This window comes from Equus przewalskii, chromosome 1 (assembly GCF_037783145.1).
Source record: "Equus przewalskii isolate Varuska chromosome 1, EquPr2, whole genome shotgun sequence".
Classification (NCBI taxonomy): domain Eukaryota; kingdom Metazoa; phylum Chordata; class Mammalia; order Perissodactyla; family Equidae; genus Equus; species Equus przewalskii.
In genome coordinates this window covers 128,914,622-128,941,466 of record NC_091831.1, presented here as the reverse complement: position 1 = coordinate 128,941,466, position 26,845 = coordinate 128,914,622, and the positions used below count along the sequence as shown (strand labels likewise).

At 42.5% G+C, this 26,845-nt stretch overlaps 1 protein-coding gene and 1 long non-coding RNA gene across 3 annotated transcripts in view; both read left to right on the top strand.

Annotated features, from left to right (window-relative positions):
- The first annotated feature begins 719 nt into the window (after window positions 1–719).
- On the top strand, window positions 720–3,119 carry LOC139076324 (uncharacterized). The gene is made up of 4 exons (XR_011527782.1): window positions 720–837; window positions 949–1,099; window positions 1,497–1,685; window positions 2,944–3,119. It is a non-coding gene; the product is annotated as an uncharacterized lncRNA (long non-coding RNA).
- A 1,386-nt stretch (window positions 3,120–4,505) lies between these two features.
- The window catches only part of USP3 (ubiquitin specific peptidase 3), an 89,536-nt gene continuing 67,196 nt past the window's right edge, over window positions 4,506–26,845 (top strand). Inside the window, exon 1 of one of the 2 annotated variants that reach the window (XM_070577966.1) lies at window positions 4,506–4,884. In XM_070577966.1, the coding sequence (XP_070434067.1) occupies window positions 4,794–4,884 (91 nt within the window). In that variant the 5' untranslated portion in view covers window positions 4,506–4,793. Of the gene's footprint in view, window positions 4,986–26,845 lie in introns of both variants that reach the window. The other variant, XM_070577971.1, reaches the window with a different exon arrangement.

Here is a 26,845-nt window from a genome sequence, read left to right as displayed (position 1 = left end):
GCTACCCCCACATAATACTGCAAAATCACTTAGCTGACAGTGTGTATGTAGGGTGAAACTCTATCACTTTTGATAAAAGACCAATTACTAATTGTAACTGCGCAATTCTTTAACCTTCTTTGAGCTTTAGCTCTTTCATCAGTAAAATGGAGTTGATAAAACCTACCTCTCAGGTTTGTTGTGGGAATTAAAGAAGAAATGAAAACCATTTGATATAATATCTGGCACCTAGTTGGGACCCAATAAAGGTAAGTTTCTGTTCTTACATAGTTGAAGGGCTTTCTGTGAATACCTAGGAAACCATTATACATAACGATTGACGTAATTACTTTCAAAAGGGGCACGTCTAACATTAAATCAACAAATATAATTTTTTAAATAGCTGCAATTGCTGAACTAGGTGCCTAGGATTCACAGACGAAAAGTAAACCATCTGTTCTCAAGGGAGACTGAAACGTAAACAGAAAAATAACAGCACCACGTGACAAGCTGCCTCGACAGAATGGCGGGGATTGCGGGGGGCGGAGGCTTAGCAGCCGGTTTTCGTGAGTGATGGAGGGCTTCCCTGAGGAGGCTATTTGCTTCCTGGGGAAGGAGTAGGAGCTGGCCAGGTAGAAAGGAAAGAGGTTGGGGTGGACCCTGAAGCGTGAGACAGCACATTTTCTATAATGAGGGAACTATTTTAGGTACTGCTGGAACAGTAGCAAAAAAAAAAACTAGCTTTAGTGAAAGAGAAGGGACAGGTGACTGTGACGTCAGCAGGTTTCCGATTGATATTATCTTGCCAGAGATGGGGAGCCGCTGAAGAATTTGGGGCAGGGAGATAACGCGGAAGAGGTGAATGGAATGGAGTGGGAGAATGCCAATGTGGGCATTCCTGTGGGCGGAAGTGACGGCTGGCTGGCTGACGACCACCGCCCTTCATTCATTTAGTCGTTCAACAAATAGTTACTACAGGTCGGCTGTGTACCAGGAGCTGGAAATCAGGCAATGAACAGGACTGGCAAAGTCTCTGTTCTCATGGAAGAGACTGACAACACACAAATAAGGAAACAAGCAAGGAAGTATCAGCTAAGTGCCGCTTGGAAAATCAAACCAGGTGATACAAGAGTCCCTCCCTGAGCGGCCGCTCCTACCCGCCTCCCCTCCTTCTGAATACTCACCAAACCTCCTTGAGATCTAACTTTGGTTCCCCAAGGAGGCTTTGCTCCTAGAAAAATCTCTAAGGTAAATAACGAATCCAGCTCTCTGGGTGCTTCCAATAAGCCTTGCCTGAGTGGGGATAGTCAGAGCTAGTCTTCGCTAGGCTTGGCCAGTTTGTAATCCTTGCTTAAGGACCACCGAATCTACCAGAAGTCTCAAATCTGAGGGTAGGGGAAGGTCACAGCAACCTTAAGAACTTTCGTGATCCTGGTTCCCTTGGCAACGCATGACCTTCCCCCTTCCCCCTCAGCCGCTCCCCCCCCCCCACTTATGAATGTATATATCTCTTTTAGAAGAGAAACATCTGCTATTATGGTTGAAATTGTGCATTCCTCTCCTCCGAAAGATGCAAACTTTTAAAACACGCCCACCGCTTTGGGCTGGAGCGCCCCCCGCTTCCGGGCCGGGTGGGGAACGCCGGCGGCCGCGCGGTCCCCTAGCGCCGGAGCGGGAGGCTGGCGCATCCCCACCAGGGCTCGCTGGTATGTATGTCAGAGCTCCTCAGTGCCAGAGGGATGCGGGCCAAGAACAAAAAAGCGAACGTTGTGTTAAATGTAGCTGAAGACCTGAAATGCAGATTTCCCAGTGTGCCCGTGGTCTTCCCCCGTTTGACACATTTACTCACCGCGAGATTTTTTTTTTCCTAAAAAAATTGTTTTATTATGAAAACTTTCGAAGACACAGGAAAGTTGCCTATGTTTTAGGGAAATTTAGTGAAAGCTCCAGCAGGGCCTCTCCGATTTTGCCCAGCTTCTCTGGACTGCGTGATAGTCGTGGTTTGCCTCTGGGGACTATAGCAGTCGGGGATGACTAAATTAGTGTCCCTGCTCTGAGGGGTTTTTATTCTGGTTGGGGAGAAAGGGGGAAAAAAAGGTGTTTTTTAAAAAAAGTTTTTTTCTTTTTTTAGCAGTTTACACCTTACAAGGTGCTTTCACATTCCTGATGTCGTTAAAAATCGTAAACTTAGAGCCGCAAGGAAATTTAGAGATCACGGGGGGGGGGGGGGGGGCCGGGGGGCGGCCGGGTTGGGGGGAGGCAAATACCTGGCACTTATTGGGTCACTTCTTAAGCGCCTGCTCATGGTAGACATTGCTAATCGATCACTCACTCGTTCATTATTGAACATTTTTGGACGCCCTCCGTGTTCCACATGTTATGTTAGGAATACAGCAGGAAACCAGACAGACTTGTTTGCTACTCTTATGGACCTCCAAGGGGAAGACAGACATTAAACAAATAATTACATGCATGAAGAGTGTTTTAAAAAGGCAGAGTGTGTGGGCAGACAAGGGCATCACACACCTGGACCTAACCTGGGGGTGGATCAGGGTCAGGAAAGGCCTGTGGGAGGAAGTGATGTTTAAGATGAGGTCTAGAGGATAAGGAAATTGAGTCTCTGAGAGGGTGAAAAAAGAAACATTACATGGTGGCAGGAGTCAGGGCATGCTCCATGGCTAAATGAGCGGGTATGGATACTAAATCGGGGTAGGTGTCCAGAGGGAAACAGAGGTTGGTCCAGCCAGGTCTTGAAAGAAAAGTCAGTTGAGAGGAGGAGAGGGCTGGAAGAGCTTGAGCGAAGGTCAGATATTGTTTATCCACCCCCTTCCTAGGGAATTATGCCCTCACCTGCTGTCGTTAAAAAAAAAAAACAACTATAAATTATTGGCGACCTACTAAGTGGTGGCAATTCTCATGAATTCTCACATCTGCCTTGAGAGATAAGTATTATTTTTTTCGCAGTTTTACAGATCCAAAAAGGCTTGGGAGGACTAAAGACACTTGCTAAAGGTGGCCATCAAGTAGGCAAGAGAGCTGGAAGCTGAGAGTTGCACTTTCCACAAGTCCTCACCGCCGTCAAATCCCTAGACCTGGGCTTGCTCTAACAGCAATGAAAGAAAACTTGGAAAGCTACAAAAGATCGTCGACTCTGAAATGAAATATTACTGGGGTGGGCAGAGATGCCCCAGGTGACTGGACACCATTAGGCAGAGGAGTGTGAGGAAGAAACAGAGCGGCGGCGGGGGTTGTGGGGGGGGGGGGGATGGGGAGGCGTGAGAAGTGACCCAGGGGGAGTCCCTGGGCTGCTCCAGGACTGCACTGCGGGGAGGTGCCCTGCTCTAACCACTACCCGGCCCAGCCCGGTTAATCATTTCCTGACCTTCCTTCCTCCTCTCGCCCTGCCCGCAGGATTGCCACATCAGCCTCCGCACCACCCTCCCCCCGCACCGGCTCGCCTCCCGGCCCTATTGCTCCTTCTCCGGGTTTTACAAGGAGCCCCAACTTTGAGGCAGTACTTGTAATAGCCCAGGACGTCCTCAAGGCCGTGCCCCAGAGAGAGCGCAGGCTAGCTCGGGTGTAATGCGTGCCCAAGCGGCCCCTTGAGGCTTGCCCTATACCCTTTCTACAAAGAGGTCAGAGAGCAGGGGATCCACTCCCCGCACGGATTAACCAATTACGGACTCAGTTTCCCCCGAGGTAAAAAGCAGAAGGTAACTGCAGCTGGCAGGGTGCTGCGAGGTTTAAATGAGGTATTGTATGTAAAGTGCCCGGTTAGGAGACAGTAGGTGTTTAACCAACGTTACATCCCTTTCCCTTTTTATCACCTGGTGACCGGGACCTTGCGCTCAGCAAACCCAGGTTTCGTCTATCTCACTTAAACTTCCACCGGTGGGGGCGGTACGGAAGTTCGCCCACGTGCTCGAGGTGACGCACATGGTGAGCCACAATGACAGCGTTTGAACCTCCGTTCGTGGGCGCCCCCGCGGGCCCAGCCACGCAGCACCCAGGTGGCTGGCTAGGGCCAGGTGTTCAGAACCTAGAAGCGGGTCCGTATCGCACCTGTCGCAGGGAGCAGAACACGAAATCAGGACTGCTCCTGGACCTATACAGCCCGCTGGGCCACCAGCGGCCAGGCCCTTAACCACTCTGAGCTTGTGTCTTGTGTAAAACGGGGGCGAAAGTGCCTGCCGGCCCGAGAGGTTTTTATTTTTTTCTTCACACTTTCCTGAGAGGCCAGATTTTCTACCACCGTGCAGACGGACGACCACAACTCGCAGGATCAGTCCTCCCTGACTGCGAGCGCTCGCCGGGCCGCGGTGAAGGCAGCGGCCGGGCCCGGCGTGCCCGGACTCGGCGCCCCACCCTTCCCGGGGCAGGGGGAAGCCGCGGCCGCCCGGGGCGGCGGAGTTGGGAAAGTCACTTCCCTGCTCAGCCTGACTCGGGGCCACCCGCCCGCGCGCGCCGGGACGCCACCCCGCGGCAGCGGACGGGGGCGGGGCCGGGCCTGGGGGCGGGGACTGCCCGGGGGCGGGGCGGGGCCGGCTTAGGAAGACGGAAGCCCCCAGCCTAGGGGTGGCGGTAGAACCCGGATCCCGGATTTCCACGTTCTCCGGAGCGGGGCTCCTGGAGACGGCGGGTGGGAAAACCCGGCGCCCGGAAGCCTTTGCTTTCTTTGACGCAAGGGCTCGGGACGCAGCCGCCGTCGGCCGAGCGCCCGGCGAGGAGCGACACCAGACGGAGCTAGCAGTCCCGCCGCCCCCACCTCGCCCGGTCCCGGAGCCTCGGTCCTCCTCGCCGCCCTCCTCGTGGCCATGGAGTGTCCGCACCTCAGCTCCAGCGTCTGCATCGCTCCGGACTCAGCCAAGTTCCCCAACGGCTCCCCGTCGTCCTGGTGCTGCAGCGGTGAGTGCGGCCCCGGGCGGCCTGCGCGCACCCGAGGCCCCGGCTCCGCCGGGCCTGCCGTCTAGGGGCCGCTGGCGGCCGGCGCGCGGGCTCGGGGAGAGGTGAGGGCGAGCCGGGCCCGGCGGCTGGCGAGGGGTCCGCGCTGAGGCGGGCGCGGCGGGCGGAGCGGCGGCGGCTCCTTTGTTTCCCGCGGCCCGACGGCCGGGCGGGCGGAGGAGAGGCCCGCGAGGGGCGGGAGCCTGCGGGGCCCCGAGCGCGTGGGGGCAGCGGCGGGCGGGGACCCCGGCCCTCCGCGCGCGGCCCCGCCCCGCCGTGCCCGGGGGCTGTGCTCGCCGCTGGTGCGGGGTCGCGGGCCGTGGGGGCGGGTGTCCGGCCCCCACAAGGCTGCCGCACGTGCGAGTTGCGTCCCCTCCTCGACCGCCCGGGCAGGGCGCTGCTCTCTGGGCGCAGCTTTGTCTGGGCTGCGGGGTGCGCGGGGGCACTCCGCCGCCTGCCCCGGCCCCGCTTCCTTTCCCTTCCCCGCAGGCTCGGGCGACCCGATCTACTCCCAGCGAGAGCCCAGAGCCCGGAGAGGCGCTCGGAACTCGGGCGGCCGAGGTCGGAGTCTTTCACCAGCCTGGGAGGGTGAAGTTTGAAAACAGGCTGCGGGCAGAAAAGCTCGGGAGGCTGAGCCAGCAGCTGCTTTGGAGGGGCGGCTCGAGTTGCCCTTCAGATCTTTTGGGTTGTCTGAAATTGCTTTGGGATTCCCGAGTTCATGTGCTGTAGAACAGTTATTAGGTTTATGTAATGCTTTTGCGTTGCTGAAGCATCTTAACTCCTTCCTCCGGGCCCCTGGGAACCCCCAGTGCCCTCTTATTGTTTGCTCTAGCGACTTAGGATCGCACCGGCCACACTGCTTTGATTACTTCCTGGTAGGGCCCGGTGCCGCCGCTAGCCTCTTTGTTTATTAGCTTTGAGATGGTCAGTGGTAGCATGGGTGGTAGTGTAAAATTTGAATTGTGCATTTCAAAAATCCTAAGTTTATTTGAAGAAATATAGGAAAACAGCAATGGTATGATTTAGCTGTGTGGCATTTCTCATCGTGGGCCAGAACCGAGAAGATAGTTTAGAGAATGCCTTAACACTTTTGACAGGTTACTTCTTAAATACTGATTATGTCCTTGGAGAAAACACAGGTAACGCCACAAAAAAAAAAATGTGCCCTAAGATAAGGAATAGAAATAACTGCAGTTTCCTCGAGCTCTCAGAGGTGTGATGCTTTATCTTTTTCTGCATGAAGCCTTTAAAGATTAACCGGTTAACTGGTTTTACACTGCAGTATTGCAATTCTTTTATGAGGGCTGGAAATTTGTATAAATTAGCTTACCTACGAATGTATCTTCCACGGTGAATGTTGAGCATGGAACAACAAATAAGGTGTATCAAATGGCTTTACAAATTGGTTGGTGGTGCGTTAGCTACAATTGTAGCGATTGCTGTGGTGGTGTAACTGTAACGTTTAATTCCCCCCCCCCCCCCCAAAGAGATTCGGAAAAAATTGACCAAAGTAAACACGAGGAAAAGCATACCTCATGAGGAATGATGAAATTACTCTTGCCATCTGTAGTAAACTAGAGGGATACAAATCTGACAGCACACTTCTGGCTTTTTCTAGATAAAATCACATCAAATTTCAAAATGGCCTCACTGGGCACATGCATCTAAAAAAGGAAAAGAGTTTATGCAAGTGGTCCATATCCTGTTGTGAGTCAGTCTTGCCTTTGCCAGGGAGTCCACTTGAGTGTGGAAAAGAGATGCAGAAAACTGAGTATCTGTTGAGGAACTTAAGTTAAAGTGGTGCATAACTAAGAGACTTGTGCTGATAACAAGAACAAACTAGTATGTCTCACCCTAGGGGAGGAGCGATTTCTGTCCAAGGGCTAGGATGGCATCTTTGCATCTTGCAACAAAGTTTGTCTCGGACATTGCTTTCCGGGGGTGGTTCTAGTCATGCGCTTCGATTTGTAGAACCAATAAAGCTCGTTTCACAACTTTATGTGAGTTTTTGCCTTCTGTTTATATTCTGTGAATTGAACTCATTTCATGTTGGCCTCTCATTGTAACCTGTTGGCATCCATTCATTGATATAATCTGGTGTTACTGTATTGAGCTTGATCTTGTTCTTGCCTGCCTCTTGTTTCATGATTAAATGATTAGTAAATCTGTGAGTCCTTAACTAATTCATCTTAGAGTGTTACGTATTCTGGTATTTATTCCCCAACACTCTTGAATTTCTTTTTTCTTTCTTTCTTTTTTTTTTTTTTTCATAGAGGACCAGAAGGGTAGCCAGTGTGTTGAATAATGCTGTGACCGGGTGTTGTGTCTGATTACATTCTTATTGAAGAGGGAAAAATCCCTGTTTTGGCACTGGGACAATAAAAGTAATGCCCTTGCCTTGTTTTCTTTGGGAGCTTGCAATTACACCACAGTGAAACAGCCTTAAGGCAGCCAAGCAAATTGCAAAAGACCAACATCCTAGGCTGTACTGGCTAGCAATACATCCTTGGACAAGTGATTTTGTTCCCTTTGAGCGTGTTTCATTATGTCATCTGTAACACAGGGTAATACTTCACATTTACTTCACAGGTTGCTGTTAGGATGAGCAAGGTAATTTTTGTGAAAACATTAAGAAACACCTTATACACTTTTCAAGTAATAGGTGGTACTACAGGTCAGAACATCTTTATAAAGAGGACTCTGAATACTTAAATATCTAAAGCCTGTTAAACAGGGCCTACGACAGACTGGCTTTATGCTGAATTATGCTTTACAAGAAGATATATTACTCAACAAGATTAGGGGGTGTAAGAAGTAATTATTCTTCAGAATTAACTTGAGCTTCTTATCTATGGAAAGCACTGTGTTAGATTATATAATTGTGTACTGCAGTGGTTCTCAAACTTTTTGTTCTCAGGACCCCTTTACACTCTTATTGAGAACCCAAAGAGCCTATGTCTATTGATATTTGCTGTGTTAGAAATTAAAACAGAAAAATTTAAAATAGGTATTTATTAAATGATTTACAAATAACAAGTCCATTACCTGTTAAAATAAATAATAGTTTATATAAAATATACTTTTCAAAACAAACTTAGAAAAGTGGAATTATTTTACATTTTTGCAAGTCTTTTTGTGGTTTAACTGAAAACAAGACAGCTGGATTTTCATATCTGCTTTTGCATTCAGTCTCCTAAGAGACAAATCGTGTAGCCTCTGGAAAACACCACTGCATGCTTGTGAGAGAATGAGGGTAAACAATAAAAGTAACATCTTATTATTTATGAAAATAGTTTGACCTCATATAACCCCTCAAAGGGTTTTGGAAACTCTCAGGGGTCCAGGACCACACCTTGAGAACCCACTAATATATAACTGTAGGGACAGTTAAGGACACCTGCTCCTGTTAAAAGAACTTTAAAATACTAGAGAAGTCCTTAGGGCTAGCAACATTTATGTCTTTATGGAGACTTACAGAGTTTTTGAAATGTATTATCTGGGAACAGATCATGCGGTCCAGTAGTCCCTGGCTCAAAAAAGTTACAGTCTAATCTAATTGGGGAGAGACAGGAAGCTAACTGGTTAGAAGATAAATCCACTTTGTGGTTTAAGGTAAATGTTGAAAATAGCAATCTCCTAATAAGGTAAAAGCTGATTTATGTCTAATCGTTGCTAAAGGCGTTCTCGTTGTAAATGAAAAAGTTTTAAATAAAAACTAGGACATTCTCTCAAGGTTTTTGTTATGTGCACATACCAGATGTTATTTTCAGAAGCTGGAGGCTTGGGCATTTCTTATTTTTGTGGGTAAAAGAGTTGAACCAGTGGCAAAATACAGGGGAAAAACCCCACAAATTATTTAAAAAGATGACCTAAACACGACTTCTTTCATAAGTAAGGAAAGCCAAAGACCAAGCATTTGGACTTCAGCGGTTTAGGTTGAATAACCAGTTAAATTGGAGATATTTTAATAGCATAGGCATGAGAATTTTTCCCTGATTAATTCTTCAAAGAGATGAGAATGCCTCTTTAAGTTTCCACTACACACTTGCCCTCACATTACTCTACCCAGGAAAAGTAAGTGTAGTAGTGTAGATTAAGTAAATGTTCCGCAGTTTTGGAGATAAAACCTTTTGTTGAAGATCCGTTTAGTAGGATGAGGTGCTGATTATTGATTCCTTGTCAAAGGTAATAAATTTGTAATTTGTGATAAAGCTTGTGATAAAGGTGAGAAATCACCTTGATGGAGCGATCAGTTACTTTGTATCATATTCCTTTCACAACCTACATCTAAAGAAGACTCTTGTGTGCCCAGTAGACTAAATTTTCTAGATAGGATCAGTCATTTGTTCATCGGTAGGTCAAATGCATTTACTGCTCTTTAGTACCTTCTATTAAGTATTTATTAAGTGTCTAGCATGTAATAAGACACTCAGTAAATATTTGCTTAATGAATGAAGAACTTTCTTCCGTTTATAGCATGGCTGAAATGGTTTTTAAGTTTATGTTGAAAATAAATGCAAAGTAAGTGAGCTTCCCCTCGGAATGCTTTCACCAGTCCTTGCTCCTGGTATTTTAAAGTGAACCTTGACAGGATTGTGAACAAATGACCATCTGCAATGTTGTTACCACAATGAATTTGTATTCTTTTGTTGTTCTGTGTTTACAGATGAGCAGGTGGACATTTTAGTAGTAAATGTGGATGGGGCAGTTCAAAATCAGTGGACAGGTGATACTTTTTTCACATTAATTTTGAAGATTATTTGAATTTTAAATACTTTCTGAAGATTTTAACCTTTTTTTGCTAATATTTGTAAGATTAAGTCAAATGGAATTGTCTTTCTGGTTTTTCTGGCAGTATTCTGCCCCCACCTTCACCTCCCAGAATCTTAAAGCAGCCTCAGAGCATTTCCAAAGTCTCTAAATAATTGGTAGTAGATGTGAAAGAGCTGGAATTTAGAATGTGTTCCATGTGTTTGTTGAAAAGGCTACAGTCTGGGGATGAGCCTAATATTTTGCTGTTGTGAAGAAGTTTTGGACACATTGATCAGAAATTATTTTCTAAACAGTGTTCTTAGTACTATACAAAGGATATCCTTCATAGCCTAAGCAGAAGAAGGGATAGGTTGAGGGGAGAATTCAAACTACTTGTTTCGATTTCCTGTTATTCATTTATCCTCAAAATAATTGCTTCTCATCGTTATTTGCTTTTACAGCATTAGCCATAGGCTTTTATAACCTCCTACTTTAAAAAAAAATTTACATTTTCAATTTATTTTTTCTTCCTTTATAGGCTGTGTTTAATCTCTAGATGTGTTTTGTTTTTTTGTTTTTGTTTTTGTTTTGAGGAAGATTAGCCCTGAGCTAACATCTGCTGCCAATCCTCCTCTTTTTGCTGAGGAAGACTGGCCCTGAGCTAACATCCATGCCCATCTTCCTCCACTTTATATGTGGGACGCCTGCCACAGCATGGCGTGCCAAGCAGTGCCATGTCCATACCCAGGATCTGAACCGGCGAACCCCTGGCCGCTGAAGCGGAACGTGGGAACTTAACTGCTGCGCCACCGGGCCGGCCCCTAACCTCCTACTTTTTCCTCATTGAAATTTATGCAATTTCCTTCTTCACTGGAATATAATAGATTAATTTTGGATCCTTCAAACTAGATTTAGAAATGCTTATGTTTCCATAGTGTTTGTAGCTCAGTAAGCAGAACAGTGAGTAATTTAGTTTGTAGCTCAGTGAATAAATCCCTGTTTTAAAATTTGAGTCCCTCTTCCATCAAGGAGTAATTTACATGTACATTTCCCCCTAACCTGTTCAGTTTTTGTTTTTTTCTTTTTGAGCTTTTTCCCCCTTCTTGAGCTATTTTATATATTTTTGCTTCTTTGAAAAAAATTACTAGTCTCGTTTGATTAAGCTGCAGTTCCTGACCCACCTACCTATGGATTTTGTGTTCCACCTAGGTGTCAGAATAGACTTGGGCAGGTAGTTTATCAGTTTTTTGAAGTGGAAAATGTATATGGTTTAATGTGTTTTAGTGTTTTATGTTTATTAATAGCTCTTTTAGATGTGTGAGCAAGTACATTCTAGGTGTTTCAATAGAGCTTTCCTAGACAGATGGCTCAGAAGGAAGTATTTAGATTCTCAGCAGGGGCTGGTACTTTTTGGAGGGTGTATTTATGATGAAGCTTACCTTGATTGGCAGTTCACAATGCTGAGAATAGCATCAACAACAGTAACAGCTTGTTCATTTTACCTAGAATTGTTTACTGCCAAGACCTCTCAAGATGCTCTGCGATTTGTAGTAGTCTGTTTTGAGAATGTAGATAAGAGTAGGTCTCTTTCAGACTGAAAGGAAATTTACCTAAAAATTGTTCATTGCAGTTGTATCCTGAAATCTTTTGGAGTTGTTGAGTGAACTTTCACTTAGAAACTTGTAAATAGAGATCATCTTTTAACTGCTGTGAGTCTGCAGCTGTTAGTATCTAGTAATTCCAGATGTTTTCTCATCTATTAGTTTTACTGAGTAGGAGGAGAACTGAGAACAACGTAAAGCAACTTCAAAGCAGTTTGCTAGCATTTAATCTTGACTAATTTAATTAACTACCCATCCTTGTAGTTTTTCCTGTTTTATAGATTGTGAAACTGAGACAAAGATTAAGAGAATTGCTTAAGATGCTTGGGGGTATTAGAGATAGCCCAAAGCTTAAATTCAAATACCATTCAAATCATACTTTTAGCTTGCTTTTTATTTTTTTTTAATTTGAAATTTCAAGGTGACATTTTTTTTTAAAGATTTTATTTTTCCTTTTTCTCCCAAAGCCCCCAGTACATAGTTGTGTCTTTTTAGTGGTGAGTCCTTCTAGTTGTGGCATGTGGGTTGCTGCCTCAGCATGGCTTGACGAGCAGTGCCATGTCCGCGCCCAGGGTTCGAACCGGGAAAACCCTGGGCCTCCAAAGCAGAGAACTCAAACTTAACCACTGGGCCACAGCGCTGGCCCCTAGCTTGCCTTTTGAAAAGCAGGGTCGTTATTTTGTTGTCTAGTAACTTAATGTTTGATAATCTGAAGGATTTTAAGTGTTTGGAAACATACTTGAAATAATTCCTTTAAGATTTTTGACATGAAAATACATTTTAAATTCCACATTTTGAAAATAATTTATTTTAGAATTCTGTATTTGATTAGCCCTTCTTCCTCCTATTTATTGATTAAAGTGCAGGTAAGTTGGAACAAAATTGGTAATACAATTGGAAGAAAACAACTGTTTTTGAATGTCTTAACTTTGTTACAGGTCAGATCTAATTTTTTTATAGGCTGCTATTCACATTAGCACAGATGTAAAACCAGCCTTCTCCACATATCTATGGGTAAAATGCAATTAGCTTTTGGTTATTTTAAAGATGTGCTTGGTTTCTTGAAGTTGCCCCCTCCCATGTCTTCATTTGGTTCTGGCAGAGATACTTCTTGGAGGGGTTTTGTTGTGGGTGGGGGAGGGGGGAATTCTTAAAATGTGGAATTTTGCTTTTGCCTCTGGTAGCTCAGAGGTTATTTGAATCTTTGCTTTTAGGCAGTGTACTTTGTTGGTTCCATTTAGTTAACATTCAAAGATTTTCCAATTGTATTTCTTGTAAAAGTTAATTATAGTTTTTAGACTGCAGAGCTTACAACAGATCTCTCTCAAGATAGACTGAAAAATAGGTATATATATGCTATTTACAGATGTATAAAATGCAGATGAGCTTAGAAACACAATTTCAGATTCTGAAAACTATTGTTGGAGTTAAACTTGGACGTTGAAAATGAAATTTATTGTTGTCTTACTGCTTGTGTTAGCTAAATGCTTCACGATTAATAAATACAGGCTAATTAAATTGTATAAGACCCTTTTGAGGAGGGAGTTCAGAGTTTAAGATGAACCAGCTTGTATCTTTGAAAAGAGGATATAACCAACGGGATTTTATCTGGAAACTTTGTACTCTGCTTTAGGATTGAAGAGCTCTATCAGTGGGCTGTTGTCCATTTTGAGTAGATGTTCTGTCCTGATATTTCCATTGTCCCAGCTGGGTTTAAGACAGCTTTGTAGAAACCTGCTAGCCTGTCTATCCTTGGCCCGCCCTGAAGTCTCTTAATTTTAGGGACTGTTCTTGTTCTATCTCATCACCAGGAAGAGCCGGCTGGTGATTAACTGTCATATTCCTGCAGGTTTAATTTCGCCGATTATAAGGTAGTACACTTATTGTTTTAGCTTCTTTAAATCTTTATCCTTACTGACTATGTTCACGTTTTTTTTCTTTTAATACTAGATTATTGTCCATTCTTTTGTTTTGAAATTTGTTGCACAATATTGGAATGGTAGGTGGTAATATTTTGATCAGAAGTTTTGAAAATAACTTGAAGGATAAAGATGCTGAAATTTCTAGGAAACCAATTTTTGTGATAGAATGTTTTCCTGGCATAATTGATAGATAACATGATAGAGAAATGTCCTGATATAATATTTTTTTAAATTTTTAAAATTTTTTGAGGAAGATTACCCCTGAGCTAACATCTGCCACCAATCCTCCTCTTTTTGCTGAGGAAGACTGGCCCTAAGCTAACATCTGTGCCCATGTTCCTCTACTTTATATGTGGGACGCCTGCCACAGCATGGCTTGACAAGCAGTGCATGGGTCCACACCGGGGATCCGTACCGGCAAACCCCGGGCCACCGAAGTGGAACATGTGAACTTAACCAGTGCGCCACCAGGCGGGCCCCCTGATATAATATTTTTTAAAAAGAACTTATATGTAACTTAGAGACTCTGAGGCTGATGCATATTATTGAGTGATTTTTAATGTTAGTGTCACACGGTAAATTTTCTTTCACTTAACTGAGATTAACTCTAGTTTCCATCTGAACTATTTTGAGTGTTAGTAATGAGATGTGTTAACAATGGAGAAATTGCTCTGCAACAACTAAGGACTCAAGCTTTACCTTATGCATGTGAAGTGGCTGCAAGAACTCAAGATTCAGGTCATGAAATATATGTTTCTTAAATTGGCCATGAGCTAACATCTGTTGCCAATCTTTTTTCTTCTTCTTCTCCCCAGAGTCCCCAGTACATGCTTGTAGATTCTAGTGGTATGTCCTTCTGGTTCTACTGTGTGGGACGCCGCCTCAGCGTGGCTTGATGAGCAGTGCTAGGTTTGCACCCAGGACCCGCACCAGTGAAACCCTGGGCTGCTGCCAAAGTGGAGCACGTGAACTTAACCCCTTGGCCATGGGGCCAAACCCCAGGCCATGAGAATTTAATTCTGAGAGCTTAACTGCATCAATTTCTTTTCAGTTATTTCAGGTGTGTGTTTGTGTATAGTCTTTTTAGAGCCTCATTTTAAAGAAGATTTTTTCAGGTTTTTGTGTGTTTTTTTCTCTTTGAATAATTAATAGAGATTTTTGGGAAAATGTGGGCCAGATTTTAAAATTATGCCTGTTGGTTGTAAAAAAAAAAATCCATCTTTTGGTTTTTTAAATAATTAGAACAGCTATTAGAGTTTGCAGTGCCTGTTTTCTGTAATATTGGGTATCTAGCCCTTTAAGCAGAGTAGAAGTATGTGCCCAGTTTATATTTTTTTCTTTCCATTTCTTCATGAGTAGTCCCATTGATTTTAAAAGAATAAAGAGTTTCCCAGCACACCAGTAAGTACAAGTGTGGTAATTTTTTCCCCTGCTTTGTGCTTTCACACTAACCTTTATTATATAACTACAAAAAACTAGAAAGAGAATTGTACAATGCAGATATTAAACCTATTGTTCTCTGAGTAAAGTCTTTGATAATAAGAGGTCCCCAAACCTCTTAATTATTTTATTTATGGGAGGGAGTGCTTCCTATAAAAACATATATATAAGAATCTTTTCTTATATTGCATGCACTTAACTGTTTTGAAATAGTAGTTGTGTGGTGTTTACATTTATGACTTGATTCATTCTTTTGAAGATCTCACGATTGTTCAACCATGGATTTGCTTACTCAGGTTGTTGGCAAAAGCATGGAATTGCATCAGATTTTGCTATATTAAATAAATAGAAATATTGGATGTCAGAATTTTTCTTAAGTGACTCATGGCTTTTGTGTTCATTCTCCATGTAATCAGCTTCATAGGGGAAGTTATTTTTGAAACAGTATAAACTCCTGGTAATTATTCTGTAGTTATTTATGTCTGGTCTTCCAAAGGCAAAAGTGGCTCATTTTGGCTCTGATTTAGGAATCTGCTTTGGCTTTAGCATTTTTAATCCTTCTGCCCACTACCTGTTCCCCTCATTTGGAGGTAGGGGCACAGTTCCAGTGTTTAGCTGAAGTGGTGGAGTAGGTATAGCATAATAGCTTCGTTAGGTATTTTTCACCAAAGTAGGTCTGAACAAGTCTGAGTTTGTGATAGAATGAATAATAACAAATTTGTTCAGTGCATTGCAGTTTTTGAGAATATGTAGTTTCATATACATTGTTTCCATATGTTGTTTTCCTTTGATGTTGAAAACTGATTTCGGAAATCCATTTCAAAATAGAGTAAAATGCTTGAGCCAGTGAGGGGACCAGCCTTATGGATCAGCATTTGCCTCTGTGTGGGAGGTCAGCAGGACCAGATGCCCTCTCTTTTCTGGCTCTGTAGGTATCTGGATCTGTTAACATATAGATGACAAATTTTGGCCAGCTCAGAAATTACATTCTCTACTAGAGGACACATATCATTAGCTCCGTAAATTAGCCTTGCAGTATATAGGGGATTCAGTAGTGTCTGGCTTCAAATGATAAACTGCTATTGTAATTTTTATGCCATGTAATAGATTTTAGATATACTTTTTTTTTTTTAAGATGAATAAAGTGCTTTGGGCAGTTTCATAAATTGATACGACTGTTGTATCAATTTATCTTTTAAAGATTAACCCATGTTTTCTAAAAGTAATATATATACACAGTTGTCGTAGTATCAAAAGGTTTAAAATAGAACAGCAGTCTCTCTCCGCCCCCCCACCCTCATTCTTACTGTCCGCAGACAATGGCTGCAAGCTCTGTTTAGCTTTCTTTCTCATGTTGACCTGCATTCTTCTAAGTAATAACTGTTATTTCCTAATTTATCAACTTTAGGCATTATCTCTTGCCATCTTGCTATAGTAAATGAGGACATTAGTGTTTGAAGTACTTTCCCTTCTGCCCCTCTCTCCATTTCTCACTATAATTAGATTACAAATTTTGGTTAATACGGTGATTACTTTTTCTTTCTTGTCCAGCATTTTATTTTTCCTTGAGTTAATAACTGCCTTTAAAAAAATTGCTTGATTTACCTTCTACACATTTCTCTCCCACATGTACCTATAAATCTGTCAAATGTCTGTGGATGTTATTTTCCAAGCACTTAAACAGATAGATAATCTCTTAGTACTGTTTTTTCCTGCAAACCTCCTTCTCAGAGCCGTTTTGCTCCCATTTGAACTAATTATTCTCTAGGCCTACTGGACAGTTTTTATCCTATGGTTCCCTTGCTGTTCTCTTGTATTAGCGCTCACATTTCCTGGATCCCATATCTTTCTTTTTCTTGGTTTGTTAGAGTGTTTTGCTGGAGTACATCGTTTAGCTCGCCACTCCTGGGAGGCAACTTTTTGACTCCATGAAATTCTGACACTTTTTTATCTTAATTTTTAATTTTTTAATTTTTCCTTTTTCTTCCCAAAGCCCCCCAGTACATAGTTGTGTATTTTTAGTTGTGGGTCCTTCTAGTTGTGGCATGTGGGATGCCGCCTCAGCATGGCTTGATGAGCGGTGCCATGTCCATGCCCAGGATCCGAACCGGCAAAACTCTGGGCCGCCAAAGTGGAGCACGTGAACGTAACCACTTGGCCATGGGGCCGGCCCCAAGTCTGACACTTTTATTCTACCTTTATATTTGATTACTTGGCTGGCTTTAGAAAAAAAATTTCCCTTAGAATTATGAAAGCTTTGTTCCTTTGTTTTTAGGCTTCCATTGTTGCTGTTGAGAAACCTGATGGCTTTCTGATTACTGTTCCTTCATACATATCTTTTCATTCTTTTTCCTGGAAGCTTTTAGGATACCCTTTTTATCCTTGGTGTCCTGAAATTTCGACGTGATGTCTTGGCACGGGTACTTTTTCTTGTATTGTGATGGGTACTCAAGGGATCTTTCAATCTACGTATATGTTTAATAGCACACTCATCCTCCCATACTTACAGCTCCTAATTTGTACTTTTTTCTTTCTGGAACTTCTGTTAATTGAATGTTGGGTGTCCGGGTAGAACCTGTAACTTTCTTATCTTTTTATTCCTTTGCCTTTTGGTTTCAGTTCCTGTGATATTTCCTTGATGTTTTTCTTCCCTTCTACTGACTTTTGATAATCATTTTTAATTTTCAAGAGCTTTTCCTCCTTTTTCTGACTGTTGCTTTCTCATACATCCTGTTGCTGCTGTTTTTCGTTATCTTCTCTTATTACTCCAGGGTTTGAGAGTCTGTTTTGAAGTTTTCCTGTGCTCCCTGCATTGTTTCTGTTTCCTCTGGGTTCCTCTTTTTCTGGTTAAAATCATTCTCTCTGACTGGAGGTTTTCTTCAAGGATCTGTCTCACATAACAGGGAGGCACTCAAGAGGTCAGTCAGAGAGTGGGGCTTGTCTACAGAGGGCTTCACTGTGAGCTGGGGGAGCAGGCCGCCTTCTTCAGTGGACGAAGACTCGCAAGATGTCTGTCTGGAGAATTTTTTTGGCACTATTTAGTTTTTCAGTCTTCCCTCTGGGGGCTGTCCCTCTGGCTGCGTATGTTCTGACATCAGAGCGTAGGCAGTTCCATGATTCAGTTGTGCCTCACAGCCCTTGGCCCTCTTGTTTCAGTCCCATCCTCACCCTTGCTGTCTCCTGTGCCCAGTGTCCCTGAGCCCAGAGGGCCCCCCTCCCCTCGCCGCCTTTCTTCTCTGAGGGCACTTAGGCTGTAGCTTCCTTTGCACTACTGAGGTTATTGCTGCTCCTCTAACTTCTTTCTGACTTCCAAAAACATGTTGAAATCTTTTGTTTGCTTTGGTTGCCTCGCATGTTCTCTTCATCTTTGTAAGTTAATATCTGTTTAATTCCTTTATTGTCATTTTAGTGGGATGTTAGGAGGGAGAGGAAATAAGAGAGAAGCTGGTCTTCCATGTTTAATTTGGTGCCTATTTTTAAATGAAATATTTTTAATCCAGTTTTTAGGGCAAAATGCTTTGCCGCATTAGAAATGGATCTTATTCAGAGAGTTAAATCACTTAAAAATGAAATTTTGCATTAATCTATTTTGAGTAAAAGTTCAATTATTTTTCTGTCTGGGAAACCTTGAAATCAGAGAGCTGGAAGTGGCCTTGGAAACATTGGTAGCAGTAGTAGTTAATCACGTGCTCTGGATCCAGGTTCATTTTAAGCAATTGATTGTTCCTTGTCCATGCTCATCACTGCTGTTTTACCACCTGAGTACTCAGACCCAGCTGTTTCTGGTACTTCTCTAATTCGATTCTTACTACGTTCCTTCATGTTATACTGTTGACTGGGGTACGGAATGGCAGTAGGACAAGACAGTTATACATAGGTTAGAAATAAGGATTTGGGCATCCGTTTTCTCTATAGGTCTCAGAGCATTAGTGAGTATTATAAATTGCAGGTGGTCAGAGGAATGGCATCTCAGATTCCCAGATAGTGCTGCTGGCCCTCTCAAGTGGTTGATGACTTCCAGTCTTTTGTTCTAACAAGTGGGCATTGGAGTAGGTGGGCCATCTCCTCCTGCATTGCTAGATAACCATGTAAAAGATTGGCTAGCAGAGCTTCCCATCAGAGGGGCCACGAATGGATTACCCATGTGTTGAGATGATGATTCCCCACCCTAGGGTGGCTGCATCCTCCAAGCAGATCACTTCTGGCCCTGAGAAGCGTCTTCAGTTTATGATCGTCTGCCGTACAGATGTTATCTTTTTCAGTGCAAGCCCTGACATGGAAAAGGTTGGGAACTTAAGTAGGCTAAAGAACAGGCTTCAACGTTAGTCTCTGAGAGCCAGGGACATTACCCCTTAAAGAGAACCAGGTAATAAGGTGGATAAAGAAGAACTGAATTATGTGGGATAGAAGTTTAGAGCTATCAGTTCATAAAAATAAGCTGATCACCATATCACCATATCATATTAAGTCTGGTATGATTGGAAATGATTCCTATTTATTTCTTTGCTAAAGCAAAAGTTAGAAATTAAAATATATTTAATTAAATTAATTAGTTAATTTTCTTTCTTATTCCCTTGTCAAGTAATTTTTTATTGGATGCCAGACATGATGAAGTTCATATCTTGGGGTGCTGGATTTTTTGTTGTGTTGCTTTAAAGAGTATTGAAGTTTTTTGGGTTTTTTTTTGAGGAAGATTAGCCCTGAGCTAACTACTGCCAATCCTCCTCTTTTTGCTGAGGAAGACTGGCCCTGAGCTAACATCGATGCCCATCTTCCTCTACTTTATATGTGGGATGCCTCCCACGGCATGGCTTTTGCCAGGCGGTGCCATGTCCGCACCTGGGATCTGAACCGGCGAACCCTGGGCCGCCGAGAAGCAGAACGTGTGAACTTAACCACTGTGCCACCGGGCCGGCCCCTAAAATACATTTTAAAATGACTTGACCTGTAACCCTATTGTAGTGGATATTGGAATATAGACTAGTTCACATTAGGACCTTAGCCTCTTTCTTGGTCTGAATTTTGACATTTTCACTCATTGCCATACTGATAATGTACTGACAGTACACTAAATAAAGTAGATACCCAAGGTATATTTTGATCAATTAGATTGGTGAGCTGTGATTTAATGAGTTTACTGTATTTCAGTATGGTTTTCACACTTAAGTTGCTTCCGTACTTAAATGTTTTATCTGAGTAGCATCTTATTAAGTTGTCTAAACCTCCTTGCACATCTCTCAAAATGTGGTTCTTTTTTTTTAAACCTGACCTTTTTTTTTTAATGCTTTTTGGTGAGGAAGATTGGCTCTAAGCTAACATCTGTTGCCAATCTTCCTCTTTTTTTTCCTTCCCAAAGCCCCAATACTTAGTTGTATCTCCTAGTTGTAAGTCCTTCTAATTCTTCTATGTGGGATGCTGCCACAAAATGGCTTGATGAGTGATGCGTAGGTCGTTGCCCAGGATCTGAAGTGGCGAACCTGGGCCGCCAAAGCAGAGCATGCAAACTTAACCACTCAGCCACAGGATTGGCCCCCTCAAAATGCGCTTCTAAAATGCATTTGCCTCCTAAAGTATTTTTCACATTAGATATAAAATTTAATGATTTTGACATTCAGGTGATTATAGTAGTTATATCACTTTTGAAATAAGCTTATTAAAATTGAATATTTTTATATCATTCATTTGATGTTTTGAATATAACTTAATTTTAGGTCAGATATAGGAGGAGTTTCTGAAGGATTTTTGCTGACTTGAACTTATGTATTGAGAATTTTTCTGTGAAAAGGAATTGACAACTACAATTCTTTTTGAACGTAAACTGAGGAAAAAAATTTTGAAAATTAGCAGTCATGGTATTTGTGGGCATATGTTACCTGTGTTGTACATAATAGCGGCCACCAGAATTAACCCTGACAGCCGTTTTATTCCGTTTAATATATTTTTAGGGGAAAGGAACTGGCATTCACTGAGTGCTTTCTGTTTGTTAGGCCCTTTGCTGTGCACTTTATAATGTTTGTCTCATGAAATCCTTCCTTGGCTGTGTGAGGAAGAGGTGGTATTTGTCCCATTTTACAGATGAGGAAACAGGCCCTGTAACCAACTGCTTTAAGGTCACAGAATAAAAGAACGGTAAAGGGGCCGGCCCCGTGCCCGAGTGGTTAAGTTCACGCACTCCGCTTCGGCGGCCCAGGGTTTCACTGGTTCGGGTCCTGGGTGCAGACATGGCACCGCTCGTCAAGCCATGCTGAGGCCGCGTGCCACATGCCACAGCTAGAAGGACCCACAACTAGGTACTGGGGGCCTTTGGGGAGAAGAAGGAAAAATAAAATCTTTAAAAAAAAATGGTAAAGCTAGAATGTAGAGGTAAGACAGGTTCTGTTCTGTCAGTTCTGAAGGCCGTGCTTGCTTCATTCTATCACATGATCTCTAACAGTTTGTTCTGAGTCTACAGAGCGACAGTTAAATTCTTAGGAGCGTAATCCAGTCCATTTGGTACATTTTTGTATTAAAGAAGGAAGGAGTCTTTTGGCAGGGTTAGGGGTCAAGGGCAGGTGATCAAGGCCTCTGCCTAGTTCAACCAAATTGACGTAAAGCAGAGTTCCTTTCCCTGTGCCCCTCACCTGCCTCCTTCTGGGCTGACTGTGGAACAATTTGCTAGGAACTTTAAGGGAAAAGTGTAAGTACTTCCTCAGAAATCTTGGGGTTCTGGTTAGGATGTGGTCTCGTCATCTCAGTTACAAAGGCCTAGAATCAGCCATTGCTGGGTGTCATGGGGATCAAGTCAGACTGGCTGAGGAATATGTCAGAACTCTTAGCGTAAAGATGGAACTGGAAACAGATATGGAGTAGGATGTTCTCAACTCTTATTCAGAGTCAGTTTCTCAAATCCAACCTTCAGTAAAATCTTAGGTTTCCCAGAGTGCTTATTTAAGAACATAATCCGGAGAGGCAAAAGGAGTGAAGGAAAAGGCTTTGTAGCTTTTAATGAAGAGGAAAAGAATTCCTGCAAGTGCCATTAACACTTTCTTAAGGATCTTTATCCAGATTGCTGTGGAAATAGTGCGTTTGAGATGGTAAAGCTTGTTTTTCAATATAGGGCAACATTAGGAGTGATGTTTGTGCTCAAGAAGGACCTAGGTTGTCTTATGGTAATGACAGCACACGTGGATTTGAGTTATTAAAATGTTGACGGGATACTGAAAGAGCCAGTCTAGTGCATGATGGCAGCTTAGATGGTGATAGACCGAAATGTCTTTACTCTCTTACTACCTCTGTTGTGGAGGGGAAAGTCTAGTGTTTGGATAGCTTGATTCCTATTGGGTAGAACCTCTTGAAGATTCCCATTCTCTCTTCTACTAAACAGCAGTGTCAGTCATTCCAGTGAATTTTTTGGCAGGGTTGAGTGAGGGGTGTTATATCACTGACACTTTTCCTTCTGCAGGTGGTGCTCTGGTTATCTGTTGCTGCATAACAAACTATCTTACATCCTAGTGGCTTAAAACAACCATTTTATTTTGCTTATGATTTTGTGGGTCAGGAAATCAGGATGAACTTGGCTGGTAATGTATCAGCTGGAGTACCTGGGGCTGGAGCATCCTCTTCCAAGATCACTTCTTAACTCACATGTCTGGGACCTCTCTGCTCCCAGGTCTCTGTCTCTGTCTCTCTTTCTTTCCCAACCCCCCATCCCCATGATGTCATATTCTCCAAGGTCTCTCCATGTGGGTGAGCATCTCACCGTGTGTTGTTTTCAGGGTGATCAGACTTCTTACATTGTGGCTGGCTTCCCTGAGATAAAGCATTCCATGCTATAGCAAGAGGAAGCTGTCCATTTCTTAAGGCCTAGACCTGCAGATTGACACGGTTACTTCTGCTGTATTCAGTTGGTCAGGGCAATCATAGAGCCTGTTCAGATTCAAGGAATGAGAACATAGACCTGCCTCTTAATGGCAGGAGTGTCAAAGAATTTGTGGCCATCTTTAATCTATCACAAGGCCATTAAAAAGAAAGGAGAGTGGTTGTGAGAAATACTGAATTGTGACTTTACCAGCCTATTTACTTATCTAATGATTCAGGAAAGAGTAATTGATTGCTTGAATAAGAATAGGACTGAGGCAAGAGAGAGCTGCTGCTAGAAGGAGGAAGGTGGAAAAGATTGATGGGGGATGTGGAAAGACAATCAAGATAAGCTTTGCTTCGTAATTGCCTTCCCTGCCTTGGCCCTGAACTCTTGGTTCTGTGATCTTGGCCTTGAGTCCCAACCTGCCACGTCTGGTGACTTTGGATTTGGTGCTCAGGTTCGTCTCCTCCTCCAGTATTTGGACCTCTGCTTAGTCTGCCAAGCTCTGCCTTGGCTCACTCCTTGGGCCCTGGGCACCCCCTGTTGCTTTTAATATGAATTCTTCTGTTTCCCTGTTCCCTGAGAATCCAATGCCCACTCCCAAAATAAGCAGCCTTGGAGTGAGGGAGGGGTCACAGACAATGATTTTGGTTGCACTCAGGCTGCTTTAGCACCTTTGGCAGTTGCTTGGGATAGCTGGATTTCTTCTTTTCTGGACTGCATTATGGCCCAGTTCCTGCTCTTTATGTCACTTTACCAATAAGATAGGAGAGACTTTAGAACCTTTAGCAACGAATAGGCTTGTGAGCATATGGTTCAAAGAGTATTTATGGTATAAAGATTATATGCCTTGCTCTTAAACATCTAAAAATATATCAGTTGGAGGGTAAATTGAATTAGTCTTGGAATGTATTTCTACTTATATGTACTGAAATATTTATAGAATTTTTATGATAATACTGCCCTATCCTCCAATTTCAAGAGGAATAACACTTTCACTGTTGATACTTTTATGGAGTGTGTGTGTGTGTGTGTGTTCTGAATAACAGCTGCAAAAATTTTGTTTTCATTGATCGTATTTTTACAAACCCATAGAGTTGTAATCTTGGATTCTAGCCTGACTTACCATTCATGCTTTTTAATAATTTAGAACAAGTCCATTTCATTAGGACAACTTTATCATACCAGTATCTTTAAATTTAAGGCATTTAAAATTTATTTTTATTATAAAAGAAGTAATGCTTTCTGAAAAAATTCAAACAATACTGTTGAAAGTAGGTCCATGTGGCTTCAATCTCCCTTCCCATTCCTTTTACATAGCTGTTAACAGTTACTATATATCCTTCTAGACTTTTAAAAATTTATATACAGACATATAATATATACCCAGAAACAGTATGGAATCTTTTTAAAACAAAAATGACAACCTTCTGGATTTACTGCTTTGTAGCAGTTCATGACTTCAAACACTGTATGAGTTTGGGTTCCAGTTTCGTCACTAACTTAGCAAGTTCATAAATTCTCTGTGCCTCAGTTTCCTTGTCTATAAAACAGGCCAAATAATAGCATGCACCTCATTGGATTGTAGAGGATTAAATGGAGTAATATTCATAAAGTGGTTGTAGTAGTGCCTGGCACATACTACGTACTAGATACATCCGAACTAGATAAAAATGAACTTGCTTTTTAAAAAACACATATCATAGATGTTTTCTTATGGGTTGCTAGTAATTTTAGAGTGGAGCACTTTAAAAATTGTGCGTGTGTTGGGGGCTGTTTTGAGTTTCACTGTTGTGGCAGCATTGTTTATCTGTAACATTTTCTTTTAAAGATTGGCACTTGAGCTAACAACTGTTGCCAATCTTTTTTTTTCCTGCTTTTTCTCCCCAAATCCCCCCCCAGTACATAGTTGCGTATTTTAGTTGTGGGTCCTTCTGCTTGTGGCTTGTGGGACGCCGCCTCAGCATGGCCTGATGAGCAATGCCATGTCTGCGTCCAAGATCCGAACTGGCGAAACCCTGGGCCGCTGCAGTGGAGCATGTGAACTTAACCACTCGGCCACAGGGCCAGCCCCCTGTCTGTAACAGTTTTGAACAGTGATTCCACACACTTCCCACCCCTGCTGTGGCAGTGGGTTGCTGTTACTGATAGGCATTGTGTGGGGCATGTGTTTGCTTCTTGGGGGTGGTGGGAAGCAGGAAAAAAGTTGGAAACCGTTGGTTTAGAAAATTGTACTATGTTAGCAATTATCTCTTTGTTAAGCTTTTAAAGAAAATTAGGTGGAGAGTCGAGTTGGAAGAATTTTATCTATAGGGGAGGATAAAATGATTGTTTCCTCTGTTTTTTGGCTTATGTTCTTTGAATAATTTTATAATTAGAGGGGACATGCTCATCACCTAGTCTTCATTTTACAGTGAAGAAACAGGCCCAGAATAGTAGTGATTTTCTCAGTTCTATAGTTAGTGATGGTAGAACCAGGACTAGAATCCTGGTCATCGGATCCTCGCCTTTGTGAATTCTCTACCACTTGAAAGCAACTATTGAATAATGGATGCTGTATAAATGGCTTGCCTGTCAGTGCTGTGTGCTTGGACTATTTTGTGCCTAGAGACAGTGACTAAGTTGTATCATAAGAAGTAGTGCATGTTTTATAAAAAATTTTTAGAATTCCAAGAGAATTGTTGATAGGCCTTGAATATCAAATGTACCGTATATTATTAGGTTCCATGTAGTGAATACTAAGGATGTTGAAGATCAGTGATATTGTGGAAAGAACATTATATTCAGTGTGGGTGCCATTTTGTCTTATGAACTCCTTGTCTTCTTAGTGCAACCTGAAAACATTCATGGTAAATAGGCCCCTTTAAGCACAGAACTCCCTAGTTTTCTGTCTTATCTCTTGATAAAGGAGAAGACTATTCCCTTCACAGGAATGGTAGGGAGGAAAACCACATTGGTCTGTAGATCACTTGGATGCCTTCCTTCTTTCTCTGTGCCTCATCAGTTCTCACCTCCCAGTTTCCAGGAGTGTTAAAGCTTTTGGGGGCTTTAGGAAGAAGGCATGAGTGTGAGCATATTTTAGAGGCTGGGGCTCCTCCACTCCTCTCCCCTGCCTAGCATGTCTTATAGCTTCTACCTTCAGGAGAATGGCCGTAGCTCAGGAGAGGATCGAGATTCCCCACTCCTGCCAAAGGGGCCCATGTGCCAACTTGCAGAGCTTCTGTCTGAGGTGAGAACAGGGCCAGAGGAAGGTTCTGAGGCCATAGCCGAAGGAAGAGAGTGAAGGGAGCCTAGCTAGTACCAACCTCCAGACTGAGATGCCCAGGGATTGAGAGAAGAGCCACTGAGCTTGGGGCTGGAAGAATCTAAGCAAAGAGGAGAGACTGCTGGAGGAGAGAGTTACTTTGAGGAAATTTTATAATCTAAGTGAAAGAAGACAAACCTCCATTTATGAGACTGCAGTGACTCTGCTGTGGCCAAGGGTAACTGTGAGAAACACACTGCGTGGCTTCCTTGCCTTGACGTCACCTCGAAGTGTAATTAGGTGTCATAACAAGAGCGCTTATGAGTTCTCAGACTTATCTTTTTGAACTTCTACAATTTTCCATCCTTATTACCCTCTTTCTCTTATGTTTCAGCATTTAAGATAAAAAAATTTAAAAACCTTCAGTTTAATATTTTTGTGTTTTGCTGGATAAATAGTATATTCATAGCTTAAAAATATTTTTATTGACTATGTGTGGTTTTACTTTATAGAAAAATGTGGCATTTAGTACATCTACAACCACCACCTCTATCTAGTTCCAAGACATTGTCATCACCCCAAAATAAACCCCATTTCAGTTATATTATGGTTCATGTAGAATTTTAGAGAAGAACCTGGAAGCCGTGTTTTCATGACTTCCATGGGAAATATATTCATCCTACAGATGAACTTTTGAAACTCATCTGTTTATAAATTGAGACTGTCTTTTATAATAAGATATTTTCCCCTTAAGGTTATTAAAATAAATAATTTTAAGATTATTTGTAGCGTTCTTTTATTCATGCTATGATCTGTTCTGTTCTTAACATTGAGAGTTTGTTTAATTTAAAGCCAGTATTTTTCATTCTATTTGATAATTGCCTTAAGTACATTAAAGGTTCTTAATTTGGATGAAATGTGTATAAACAGAGTGACTATTCCTGAAAGCGATGCAACAAATGGCTTCAGAATCCCCCATCATACCCTATTCTCTATAGCTTCCTAGCCTTCAAGTATTTTTCCAATGTGAAAGTATTAAGCCCTCAGAGAGTGCTGCCATTCAAATGGCCTATCACACACATTGTCTCAACTTTCTTATTGTAAATATTCATGATAAAAGAAATTG